This window comes from Belonocnema kinseyi, chromosome 3, assembly GCF_010883055.1.
Source record: "Belonocnema kinseyi isolate 2016_QV_RU_SX_M_011 chromosome 3, B_treatae_v1, whole genome shotgun sequence".
NCBI classification, from domain to species: domain Eukaryota; kingdom Metazoa; phylum Arthropoda; class Insecta; order Hymenoptera; family Cynipidae; genus Belonocnema; species Belonocnema kinseyi.
Window position 1 is genome coordinate 5,020,251 of NC_046659.1, and position 13,688 is coordinate 5,033,938.

At 37.4% G+C, this 13,688-nt stretch overlaps 1 protein-coding gene across 5 annotated transcripts in view; it reads left to right on the top strand.

The window, feature by feature from the left end:
* The first annotated feature begins 546 nt into the window (after window positions 1-546).
* LOC117168715 (protein DDI1 homolog 2) overlaps window positions 547-13,688 on the top strand; it is a 130,053-nt gene continuing 116,911 nt past the window's right edge. For 2 of the 5 annotated variants that reach the window (XR_004466545.1, XR_004466544.1), the window contains exon 1: window positions 547-1,111. Coding sequence is in view for 3 of the 5 variants with exons in the window: in XM_033354432.1 (XP_033210323.1) it covers window positions 850-1,111 (262 nt within the window). In the remaining 2 variants the exon portion in view is untranslated. The remainder of the gene's footprint in view (window positions 1,112-13,688) is intronic. The other 3 variants (XM_033354431.1, XM_033354432.1, XM_033354430.1) reach the window with 3 other exon arrangements.

Consider the following 13,688-nt stretch of genomic DNA (forward strand, 5'->3'; position numbering starts at 1 on the left):
CCTATTTGGATTCGCCTTTTGTTGTTTCACAAATTATATATTAAATTCATTTAATAATTTATTGAATAATTCAATTTATTTAATCTTACTATACTATAATAAGAACGAATGTGTTCATTTTTATGTTTCGTACGAAGTTTTTGTATATTATTATAAATAATACATGCATTATTTCTGATTTATATTAATAAAGATCAACTCGTTGGCATTAACTTAAATACATTATTTCAGACAAATTTTTAGTGAGGAAACGTAGCCACAAAGCACTATACAGCCTTTCGTAAATAGTTCATATCTTTACTCCAATATACTTTCAAATATGCTTTAAAACTTTATTAGTTCTTCAATAAACATTACATGCAAAACTTTTATTTCTTGATTAATCATGAATTATTTCAATTTTGTGATGTTATGCATGGAAAATTATATTGTACAGTCAAATTCTTTTATTTCAACTTATTATGATCTCATTCGTATTCCCTAGTCAATTTAAATCCACCGCCCGAACTCGATCCAAGATGGCAGAAAGGTCGGGCTGCCTAGGGTGCCGCCTCATTGATTTACTTTTTTTTACTTGCGCCTGGCTTTGTTGGATCATGCTACCGTGGTGAAGATAATTGAGATCTTTTTTTGTGTGCTGGGTTGATGTTTACATGATATTCACGGCAAATACCTAAAATTCACATATCATTTGATCAACGCCTTCTTCTATTTCTGGTTTATGATCACACTTTATTTTCGAATTTTTTGCGTTTATGAAGTACATTTTATTTGATTAATCATTAACACACTTAGAAACAGAAGAGTTTTATCTACGATTTAAAACATAGTTAACCCAATTTGTTTAAAATGAAAGTGACAGTTACGACTCTAAGCGATGACATTTTTGTCTTAGATGTAAGTGAAGATCTCGAGCTCGGAAATTTTAAAGCTTTTTGTGAGATTGAAAGCGGTGTACCAGCTCACGAAATAGTTATAATGTTTAATGGTCGACCATTGATGGATGACAGAAAATCACTTCCTCAGCATGGCATCCACGACGGTGATGCAGTAATACTTCAACAAATGCATCACAGTGGTACCGATCTCGATATGCATCCATTCAATGGAGGTAAGCAGTACGCATTCATAAAGTTTTTTCATACAACGACGCAGCGAAATTCTTGATTATTGTTTTAAAAAATAAATTCAAGAGGCCCAATTCCACCATCTCTGATTAAATCCATGGTTAACTAATCATGAATATTTTTTTAACAACCAATTAATCGTGAGTTACTTGCGAAACGTTCCACCATGAATGTTTAAACTATGAGTACTTAACCGCATACCAAAGGTATACTCCTCGATGTGGCTGTCTACAGCTGTCGTGAAAAAAATGCACACACACACACACACACACATATATATATATATATATATATATATATATAACGGGCTTATTGACCAAATCGTTCTCTATTTTTTAATTTCGAAAAAAAATATTTGTAGAACTCGCTCCGGTCATTTTTATGTCTTATGGAGTTTGAAGTGTAAAATGTTCCCTATTTTTATTTCTTCGACTTTGGACAGGAAATTATAAGTATTCTCTTTCAACTTTAGTGTTTTCGGTATCTTTTATGACTCTAAAAAGTCGCTACCTCGTTGGCCTTGGGTGAACTTTTGACAGAAACAGGGTGAACGCTGAAGAGGCGCGATGGATCAGCAAGAAACTGTTGATTTTCTCTAATTATCCTCTCCCTCTTCTGTATTCCACTCCTAGCGTCAGATAACACCCGTATTTTGTTAACAAATATGCTGCTTGATTATCAACAGTCTTGCCCATCCAATCTTCTTGTTCAGTTGATGCATGCTTTTTTTGATATTTTGATCCATCGTCGGATATAGCCTTCGATTTGAATCAATTAAAGCTCTCGCACCACCATAAACTAAACAATTGATGGCCCAGAGGTTGACTCCTCATAGATATCCTCACGACGGGCGGCCTTCTTGTCCTGAAATCACTATCAACTCTCAGAACGTGCCTGCTTTCCGCGGTTTGTCCTAATGTCTCTTCCTCATCTTCGTATTTAGCTTGTTCATATAGTGGTTGTGGAAGCGCTCCGCGTACATATTGTCGTGTTTTCATCTAAATTATTTTCAGCACTCCGAATTCTATGGTGATAAGCACTGTTTGCCGACCCATTGTCGGGTGCTCCGCGCGTTCGATTGTTTTGAACCGCAGTTACAACTTTTTGGTAGTTTGATGGTGTAATTGTTGTTCTCACCAGCAACTAGGCAAAGGGTTCCTCTGTCTTTGTAGAGCCCCGCATGCAAGACTAAGGCTGCTTACTCTGAGAGGTCGTCCGGATCCCAGAGCCACCGTTTAAGATACCTCGCCCAGGGGCCATTTAGCATTCGGCATGATTGTTACGCCTCCTCTTAGGGGTCATTCCTTCGGGACTATCCCTGGATAATTGTCCGCGACTGCTTATTAATTACACAGGCCCACACAATGAAAAAGTTGTCTGCACGAGACAAGTGACTAGGCTCCCTTAATGGATTCTGAAACGCTAAATCCCTATCTGGCCTCAGAATTTGTCGTATACGTATCAGTTTTCCCCTAGATGCAGGAAACAGGGGAAAACCTAGAGATATTTTGGACATTATCTTGATAATACCAGTATACGGAAAAGTAAGCTTACGAGTGTCATATTTTTATGTGTTGGGACTCGTAAAGACCAAATTCATACACAAAAATTCCCCAGTGTGCTTTCAGTTTCCCTAGATAGGATAAATCTAAGGAAATTGAAGGACTTGCTCATGTCAAAGAGACTATGGCAAAAAGTAACAAAAATGCTATACCCTTTGTAGTTTTGCGCTCTTTAACTAAATTTTTCTACTACATTTTTCGGGCTTGTACCATTTACTCCCTAGATACAAAAAGTAGGGAAAAGCCTAGGGATTTTCTGGTCACACAGGCCCACAAAAAAGTTGTCTGCATGAGACACGTGACTGATTTTGCGCGCAAAACTGCAGATGATATGACATTTTTGTTATTTTTTCTCATATAAATCTATATAATCTGAGAAAGATCTTCACTTTCCTTAGAATTATCCAACCTAGGAGAAACAGAAGGCACACTAGGGAATTTCTGAAAATCCCTAGGCTTTCCCTACTTTTTGCATCTAAGCAAAATGCATCAAATCTTATTTATCTCGAGTTCTCACTCCTGAAAGCCTGGATTAACAAAGCACAAGAGAAAAGCTTCCGTGAACAGCATCCTCGATAAGAGGACTTTCCTTAAATCACCCAGATTGAAGTCTGTCACGGAGGGTTTCATTTTGGCATGTCAAGACGGTGTCATTTCCAACTTAACATACCGTCGCCACAATTTGAGCCAAGACATTCCCGTTGATAGCTGCAGGGCGTATCATGCCCACCCCGAGTATTTAACACACATACTATCTAGTTTTCCAACTCATGCGGGAACGACCTACATCCAAAGGTACAATGCGTCACTAAGAGTGCTTTATTGCCATCTTTGTCACTCTTGCGGCGGTAACCTTAATATCGCTCCGCTAAATGCTCCTAGGGAAATAGATTCAATTGTCGAGAATGAGAAGTGCCGCATATACTAGAACTTTATATTCTCGACAATTGTTTCTGTTGCACACTCGAGCCTGACATGGTTCTTCTTGAATTCGAGAAGCGAACCATGTTCGTTATCGAATTTTCGGCACCAGATAACAAGCACATCATAGAAAAGGAGAATGAAACACATGCACATGGCACGAGATTTTTTTCGGATCGTCTTATCGATTCCGTTACAGACGGTCGAAATCCTGCAGTTGTCCTTATGGCAAATTTTTAAATATATATATATATATATATACATATGTATGTATGTATGTATGGTGGCCTGATTTTAACCTGCAGATCAAGTTTCAAGCTCACTTACAGGGCAAGACGATTTTTCTTAGATTGAACTCTGTGCCCGGATGATTTTTTTTGTAGACTTCAGGCTGTTTATTGTTATCACAACAACCCCCTCCCCCAACCCCCAACGCACCCAGACAGTAACAATAATTTTGAATAAGGTGTAAAGACTGTGACTATGTAGTTACAAAAGTGACAATCTTGACAATGTCACTTCTCTGTGACTAGTTACAAAAAAAAAACTTTTTGTCCTTTTAGCGTTACCCAGAAACAACGGCGTGGACCTAGTAAGTTCTGTTTCCTTTGGGGAGCTTTCTTGTCGTGAGTTCTCCATGCCTTTTACGTTTCGGGTGGTTGATAAACGTGCGTCCCCTTGCTTTCACGTTTCGGGTGGTTGATTAACGTGAGTCCACTTACCTCTCACCATTGATACCACTGTTATAATGAGCCACGGATGTTCGAAGTGCTCTCCATTGGCTTAAAGACACAAACGTATACGTATTTCAAAACTGTTCACGGTTTTCAGCAAAGTTTCTCGAGAGATGGCTGCGCAAGCTGCTCGAATCCTTTCCATCAGATTTTCTCTTGTTGTGGATCGCTGAGCAAAAACTACATTTTTAATATAACCCCATAAAAATAAATCAGGTATTGTTAAATCTGGTCAGCAAGGGGGCCATTCGAATGGGCCCCCTCGTTCAATCCATTCCTCATTGAAATTTAAGTTAAAAAACTCACGTACGATGAGTGCAAAATGTGGCGGAGCACCATCTGGTTGAAGCCACATTCTTTGCTTTGTGGTTAAGTCAACGGTCTCCAATAGTCCAGGTAAATGGTCCCTTAACAATTCTAAGTAAGGGTGTCTTTCATCGTTTCCGTCAAAAAAGTAGGGTCCAATTAAATAGCCATTTACTATTCCGCACCACACCATAATACTCCATCGATTTTGATGATCCATCGGTCTGTACCAGTGATGATTTCGTCTGAATAATAATGACAGTTATGTCTATTGAGCTGTTCGTGGCTGTAGAATTTACTTTCATCTGAAAAAAGTATATATCGAAAGAAACTAGGATCATTCTGTACCATTTGCGAAGCCCATTGACAAAAATTATTACGCGCTAAAATGTGATGGGGCCTTAAGACTTGCGTTAGAGTAATGTGGTAAGCATGATAGTTCAGAGATCTCAAAATTCTTGATACTGTACTTTGTGGTATACCTATCTCTCTTTCAATTTGTCGACTACTGATTTGTGGATCAACATGAACAGCTGCTAGCACAGTTACAGCTCGGCCTCATTTTCATTGTACTCATGATGTCGGCGTTCACGAAAAAGAATCTCATTGTGAGCTCTTTCAGTTAAAGTAATTATTGTTAAATTAGTAGGATCACAAAAATTGACAATACCTAATTTTTCCCCCAATTTTTAATTATTCAAATTACGAATATGAAATCGGCAGCATTTATAATTTTGAAATAATAAAGTTTTCCTGCACGAAGCTCCGAACAACATTATCATTTCAATAAACATAAAAGCTTGACACCAAATGGTAATGGGGCCGGAAAGAAGCATCAATATCAGGGAAACAAATGGCTCGCGATGGATTGTGAATTTAGTCAACCACTCTAACGCAAAACAAAAACCTGTCACTTTTTAATTTTGGTCGTTACATAACATTGTTCTTTCTCAAATGCATGTTGTATAGAACAAATATCTTGGAAATATGATGCATATGTACGCTAGGGTGGTCCAAAAATGCATTGCAAAATTTTTATCACTAGAGTACATTTTTTCTATAAAACTTTCATTTGAGAAAGAACAATGGTCGCCTAAACTTGACGAAAATAATTATTGAGTTTAATACATATTAAAAAATAATTCAAGTATAATAAATTACATTCGAAAGGGCGTCGCCAAAATATTCTCAGAATTTTAAGCCTCATTTTTGATCCTATGCATGGAAAATTACTAGGTAATTCATTTTAGCGTGATTTTTATTTACGCAGAACACCTTAGGGAAATGAGTTTGATGACTTCTTTTATTATGCTCGCTAAGGAAATAAACGCCTTTGCAAGGCAATAAAATCGTCTAATTTAGTAGATATTTTTACAGAAATCCAGTGAATTCTACTTATTTCGAAAAGAATTTAACATACCTCAAGATGCTAGATTCAAATATAAGAGGAAAAATAAAAAAGAAAAGCAGCAGAAATAATGAAACAGGTTTTGGGAATAGGGAAAAGAAGGTTCAAGAAAGATTGGAGAAGGAGAATGTGGTTATTTGATACGCTGCTATGGACGTTATTAGGTTATGGAGCAGAGATATGGAGATGGAAGGAAAGGAAATAGATTGAGAGTTGACACTAGGGGTAAACTGGAGGACGCCAGGATGTTTGGCGAGAGAAGAAAGCCAAAGGAATAAATTAAGTACTAGAGAGGGAAAGATGTCATGGAACTTTAAGAGGAAGTTGTGAGAGGGAAAGGGAGGGGATTTACTAGAAAGTGTTTGATGGAGGTAGAGTAAAGGAGAGGGAGGGTGATAGAATTAACGAGATGGGAAGAAGAAAAGAGTTGAGTTCTATTATGCTGAGATATGGAAGACGGGACCATAGTAAACTTTGAAGAATTGGAAAAAAAGGCGAGTGAAAGGCAATTAATAGGAAGATAGGTGATGATTGAGGAATCAAAATATAATAAATGGTATAAGATGATAAAAAAGGAAGGAGTACCAAAGTATTTAGAAAAGGGACGAAGAGAGAGAGAGAAGGTGGAACAGAATAGCCAGATTTAGGTTGGGTGAAGAGGTAAAGGTGGGGATCTATTGGGAAAAGGAAGAGAACATAAAGTGCAGAATGTGTGAATAGGAGGACGAAACAATGAAGCATGTATGTGAAGGATGCAGGAAAGGAATGAACGATAAAGGAAGGTGGCAAGAGAATGTGCTAAAGATTCTAGGGGAGGATGGATTTGGGGCAGAATGGTTAATGGAGTTGGAGGGTGCTAAAAGAGCGAATGAGAAAGAATAAAAGAATGCATGAAAAAATTGCAAACTGGAGGTGTAAGAGAAATGAAAGAAAGAGGAGACACAAGTCGCTTAGTATAGAAGCGTAAATATTTGTAAGTATTGCTTATGTAACAGGATAAGTAGACTAAGATACGGTTGCGTTCGCGCCCTCTCTCTCGTTTGCACTCTCGCTTTCGATCGCTTGCTCACTCGTTCGCTAACACGTCCTAAATTGCGCTATCGCAGTTTCGAAAGGTTTCGAAAAAAGAAGATTTACATAAGTTTTGAAAGGTTTCAAGAGAATGCAAGATTTTACTTTACATTCCTAGAAAATTTAAAAATGTTTTTGCATTTAAAATAATTAATTTTAAGAGAGTGTTGAGAATAATTCTTAAACATTTTAAAACATTTCCAAAATTGTTAAAAAAGAATTTGGCAGATTTTAAAGCAAATTTTCAGCATTTTTAAAATTGTTAGGATAAACTAATATAATTTCAAAAGATATTTAATTATTAAAATTTCTTGAGTTCAAGAATATTTTTAAATTGACAAGATTTCCGAATCCTGTAACATAAAAACAGTGTTGAAACTTTTCTAGATAATTTTTCCATATATCTTAAAGTTTCAACTGCTGTTTAAACTTCTAATGTTTCGTCTTTATGAGATTTTCTGCGATTGAAAATTATTCAGTTTATCGACATCGCCTAATTCAAAGCAATTTTTGTTTTCCTTATTATTGAAATGAATGTTTGAAGTCACGTCATTTTTCAGTTTGAGTGTGTGATGTTAGCCTTGTCTCTTGAGAAAACTAGTGTGCGAGCAGCAGTGAATTGCAAAAGATCGTTGTCCGATCTTTTCGGATCAGTAAAGTGATTAACTTAATAAAGACATTAAATTTTACATCTTACAAAAATGTCTATAAACGAGTGAGTGCTCTGTGTGGTTCTCAAAAATGTTCTTAGTCTGTCAAGTATTCTATACTGGAAATAAAACTTGAACCATTCATTATTTCTAACGATTCTTCTCTATCTATTCCGGATCTGGCAAAATTAATATTTACAAACATAAAAATTAAACAACTGTAATAATATGCAATTCTTATTTCAGTTATTTTCGGTTCACTCCTACCTAGTAGACCGTTGGCTCACAACGTAAATGGGAACGTGATACGGATAAGGCTAATTTTCACATGAGATGTTCGTCTGATGATGAGGAACGTAAAAGTGGGTGCCTGGCAGATGTGAGTGGATGTGTTTACCTGTGGCGACCTGTCAAAGGTGCGAAACTTTGGCAGTTAACTAATGTGACTCGGACAAGGTTGAACATTGGTGTACATGTAGGGGCTGACATTAGAAATAGCACCTGCGCATTGCCAGGCACTTCCCTGGATGCAAAAGTGTTGCTAAGCGGCTTCGAATTCGCCGGACATTCAGTTGAAATTTCTTGAAATTGATTTTACAGGATAAAGTTTGAAACAAAAGTTGGCCCACTCCTATAGAAGCATATTTTAATTGGTATATCATTTTTTAATAAAATTGATATATTTGGAGAAAACATCGATTAAAAAAATACCATAACAATAAAAAGCCCTTTTTATTGACAACAAGTGATTTTTTCAAAAATTATTAAAAGACAAAAGGTACTCTATTGCAGATATACTCCAAAATGAATAAGAAGTATTTCATCAAAATGTTAATATTTACCAAGTTATTCGCATTTTCCCTTCTTTTCCCCATTTTTTCTATCACCTGCTGTATCTTTAGCAATTTAAAAGAAGGTGTGCTCAAAATTAGTACACGAATAAAGTAAGTCTTGTGCAAAGAATTGGCGTCAGCCACTTCTAGTTAAAACAATAACTTATTCTGCTATAAATAATCGTAATCAGTGTCACGTTCTCAGCTTCTGATTATCGTAGAAAGTTGTAATAAAGGTGAATATGATTATAAAAATTAAACAACAAAATCGCTTTACTTTCAAATACCCATTATTTATTATAGTTAAAGTTTATGTTTTGTCGTTGAGATACGTTCGATCTTTATTACCGTGACGAATGTCAAGTTTCCCAGACCCAGCGTGGGTCATTGGCGTAGGCATTACAAATTCTTCGTGGTGCCAACTTTTGTTTCAAACTTTTTCCTGTAAAATCAATTTCAAGAAATTTCACCTGAATGTCCGATGACTTCGAAGCCGCCTGGTAACACTTTTGCATCCAGGTGAGTGTCAGGCAATGCGCAGGTACTATTTCTAATGTCAGCCCCTACATGTACACCAATTTTCAACCTTATCCGAGTCACGTTAGTTAACTGCCAAAAATTTGCACCTTTGACAGGTTGCCACAGGTAAACGCATCCACTCACACCTGCCAAACACCGATTTTTACGTTCCTCATCATAACACGAACATCTCATGTGAAAATTGGCCTTATCCGACTTAATAGAGTAATAGACCATAAAAGGACGAAATTCACAAAATTGATAGGGTATACCCAGGTACACGGACTGTAGAATGGATATAGGGTGTCTCTCACAAAATAAGTGATGCATTTTTCATGAACTTCCTATCCCCTCTCCCCACTGCGTGTTAATTTTTCCATTGGTCTCAACATGGAGAACGATACTTCCGCAGGACCTCCCTCCCCACCCTTAACTTATCACGTATTTTATGAATGACCCTTAGGAGGTCGTACTAGATTTTAAAACAGTGGCCTACAGGTTTTTCCAGAGTTTAAATGAGGGATATAAACTTTAAATGGCCTCAAAGAATTATTAGTTATGGGTTGTCTAACAGTGGGTACCTTTTATATTTGGGTGAAGTGATTTAGAATTTTTTGTAAAATGTAAAATACGTATATTGTAAAATTGTAAAAAAACTCGTCTGAATATTCTAAAAAATTGTAAAAAAAATACAGATTTTCAGGAATTTTAACATTTTTAAAACAAAATTTTGTAAATAAGTGTTTAAAACTGATTTCGATTAAAAAATTTTTTTAAACAAAATTCATATAAATAAGGGTTTAATACTTATTTTAGCAGACTTAGAGCAAGTGATAGATGAAATTGTAACTGAAAAGTTGAATTTCATGCCAAGAAGATAAATTTCATATAAAGAAATACGAATTTTCTACCAAAGAATTGAATTTTTAACAACAAACAAATGAATTTTCAACCAAGAAGATTAATTTCATGCCAAAACATAAAATTTTTCGAAAAGTCTAAGTATCTCTAAATCACTAATTTTTTAAATCATTTTCAAATTTTAATTTTTAAGACTTTTCTGTAAGTTGAAGAATTGGCATCATTCAGAAAAAATACCGTAACATTTTCTTGATACGTATATTATGTACATATTTATAACTTAAGAATACATCGAAATATTTGGATTTTCTTCGCAATATCGTCTTAATGAACATCCAAAAATAGTTAATCTTGGGGATTTGATTATTTAATTACAATGCACATTCTTAATCACTCCGTTATTTGTTAAGCTCTAGAGAAAAATGACTAATTATAACATATTAAGAATATGAAGTCGAAGTGAAGTCATATTCTGTTATAAATGTAACAATATATTAACTCGGCTTTGGTTTAAGTTACGTTATTCAAAGTAGCGAAATTCATACCGAAATTATAATTTGTTAATTACCCTGCAATGTTCAACAATATATTATGCAAATTATTCTGTCTTTTACGTATAATATAATGTATCAACTCACTGCAAATATAGACTGGGCAAGACAGTACGTTTCCCGCATTTAATGTGTGATTGACTACGCAACATCTAGCAGGAATTTTACCGCCAAGATCTGATGCTAGGAAAAGTCTAGAGCGGAGACAGAGGTTTATCAGAAAAAACCAACAGTTTTTCTCTGACCCACTCGAATCTTCAAAGACCCTCCAGTTAATGTCGACTTTGTGCCGAAACTAGAGGAGGTCGAAGCATTGTGGAAAAATGTCTACAGTTAATCACTTGTCTAAACACACATATGAGATATTTAGAACTACCCTAAATAATAGGATTTTTCTGACAATTGGATCTACTATCTGATCTGGAAAACGATTTTGGGTGAGTGAAATGCGCCAAGGTTCATTTGGAGCAAAGAAAACTTAAAGGCATCTCCGAAGACTCTGAGCTCAACGAGAAAAGCCCTATACGACAACTTTGCTCTGAAGAGACCTATACGTACCTGGGCGTGCCCCAGAGCCACATTCAGGGTGTGATATCTATAAAGGATACGCTCCGAAAACAGGTACGAACGTCTCATCCAGCAGATTTGCTCTCCCGAACTGTCGGCGAGGAACAAAGTATCTCCAACGAACATGCTTGGCGTCCCGGTAATACTCTATTAATTTGTAGTAGTTTCATGGACGAAGGATGAGCTCAGATCGTCTGACCGTCTGTTTTCTTCCTAAACTGGTCAGGAAGTACGAAGAGGTGGGCAAAGGAACATTTCTGTATAAAGCAGCGGAGGAAGCTGCTGAAACACTTAGCCTTGACTTAATCGTCCGCCGTTCACGTGCGTCATACGTGACCCAGGCCATTTCTCGAGTTCGAATTATATTGAGAAGAAACAAGTGGACGCGACATTCTTTCCTACCAAAAAAAGTTGCCTCATATGTGGCAAGAATGGAGTAAGCCGCATAAGAGTCGCGCTTTTCGGCTACGAGTGAACACCAATTGAAAACTGCTTTGGTCCTACATGGACGTTGGAGCTAGTAAAAATAACGTGGACGGCGGAGGGTTAAATATTAGGGATGAGAAATATGGATCAAATCTTGTCTATCTCGAGTTGTCACTCCTGAAATCCTGGATTAATAAAGCAAAGGAGAAAAACGTCCGTGAATAGCTCTTCGACAAGAGGATGCGCGGTATCCTCCATAGAAATGTGGAGGATCAGTCGATGCCGTGTGAGCTAACGTTTTCTTTCCTCAAATCACCCGGATTGAAGTCGGGCACGGAGGATTTCATTTTGGCATATAAAGACGGTTTCATTTTATTTAGCATATGGTCGCCACGTTTTGAGCCAAGATATTCCCGATGATAGTTGCAGAGCGTGTCAGGCGATCTTGGAGGTGCTAATCTTTCACTGGTTAATATTCTGAAAAGCATCCCTGCGTGTTAACAAGATGCTAAGATACTTGCTGGAAAAATCCAGAAGGCGGTCGTCCTTGGGTCGCTCCGCGTCCTCAGGGTGCACTCGGCGTTTGCCAGATCATCGTATTAAGTCCGTCACAGTCTGTAACAAATTTATCAAATTAACTTCAATGTTCAAATTATTTCCTATGTGTTCCAATGTTATTTATTCTCCATGGCAAAGAAAACGGTCGTATACAGATTTTTTTTAAAGAACCTAGAAATAGGAAAATTTGATTACTGTTTTATTATTTTGCTTATATGTATATATAACCCTGAGAACACGAAGCGACCCAAGGACGACCGCCTTCTGCATTTTTCCCGCACGTGTTTTAGCATATTGTTCTCACGGAGGGATGCTTTTCAGGCTACTAACCAGTGAAAGCTTGGCACCTGCAAGAGCACCGATGATAAGGACGATTAGTTTAACAGAATATTCCGGGTTCAATCGTTGCAACTCCCTTATAAGGTGTCGATACCTCTCTTTCTTTTCATTCTCCATGGCTATGATGTGTTTGTCAGCTGTTGCCGGAAATTTGATAACGAACATGGTTCACTTCTCGAAAATGGTCGAGAATATAAAGTTCCAGTATATACGGCACTTCCCATTCTCGGCAATTGACTCGATTTCCCTAGGCACATTTAAAGGAGCGATAATAAAGTTAATTCCGTAAGAGTGACAGAGATGGTAGTAAAGCACTCCTAGTGCCGCATTGTGCCTTTGAATGTAGGTCGTTCCCGCGTGAGTTGGACAACTAGATAGTATGTGAGCTAAATGCTCGGGGTGTCTTGGCAGGCCAAAATGAAACCCTAGTACCAGACTTAAATCCGGGCGATTTAAGGAAAGCAAACGTTAGCTCAGAAGACATTGACTGATCCTTCACATTTCTGTGGAAGATACTGTGCATCCTCTTATCGAGGAGCTGTTCACGAAAGTTTTTCTCTTGTGCTTTCTTAATCTCGGCTTTCAGGAGTGAGTACTCGAGACAGATAAGATTTGATGCATTTTGCTCACCCCTAATACTGAAGTTAAAACCGAGTGTCTCAGCAGCCTCCCCCGCTGCTTTATACAGAAACGCTCCTTTACCCACTTCTTCGTGATTCCTGACCATTTTAAGAAGAGGCTCTCTTTAATTTGCAACTCTATGTGCTGTACCCAGAATAATCATGTTGTGAAGGCATTCAAGACTCAATATTTCGCAACCACCTTGACGGCGTGAGATCTACAGTCGCGGGACGGAAGACTTAAGATGCATGCTTTTGTTCATGTGGATAACCTTTCCTGCCCCGATATCAGGCATCTGAGCTCGTGCTTCGTCATTTGGAACTATTCCAAATGAATAGAGTACTACCTCGCCGACAGTTCGGAAGACCAAAGCTGCCGGACGAGACGTTTGTATATGCTTCGGAGAGTATCCTTTATAAATGTCACATCCTGAATGCGTCTCTGTGGCACGCCCAGGTATGTATAAGTCTCTCCAGCGCAAAGGTGTCATATAGCGCTTCTATCAACGAGCTCAGGATCTTCAGGGATGTCTTTAAGTTTTCCTCGCTTCATTTATACCTTAGCGTATTTGTCTAACCCAAATTCCATTCCAATTTCCTTAGTATATCGTTCGACAATCCCTAAAGCTAGATGT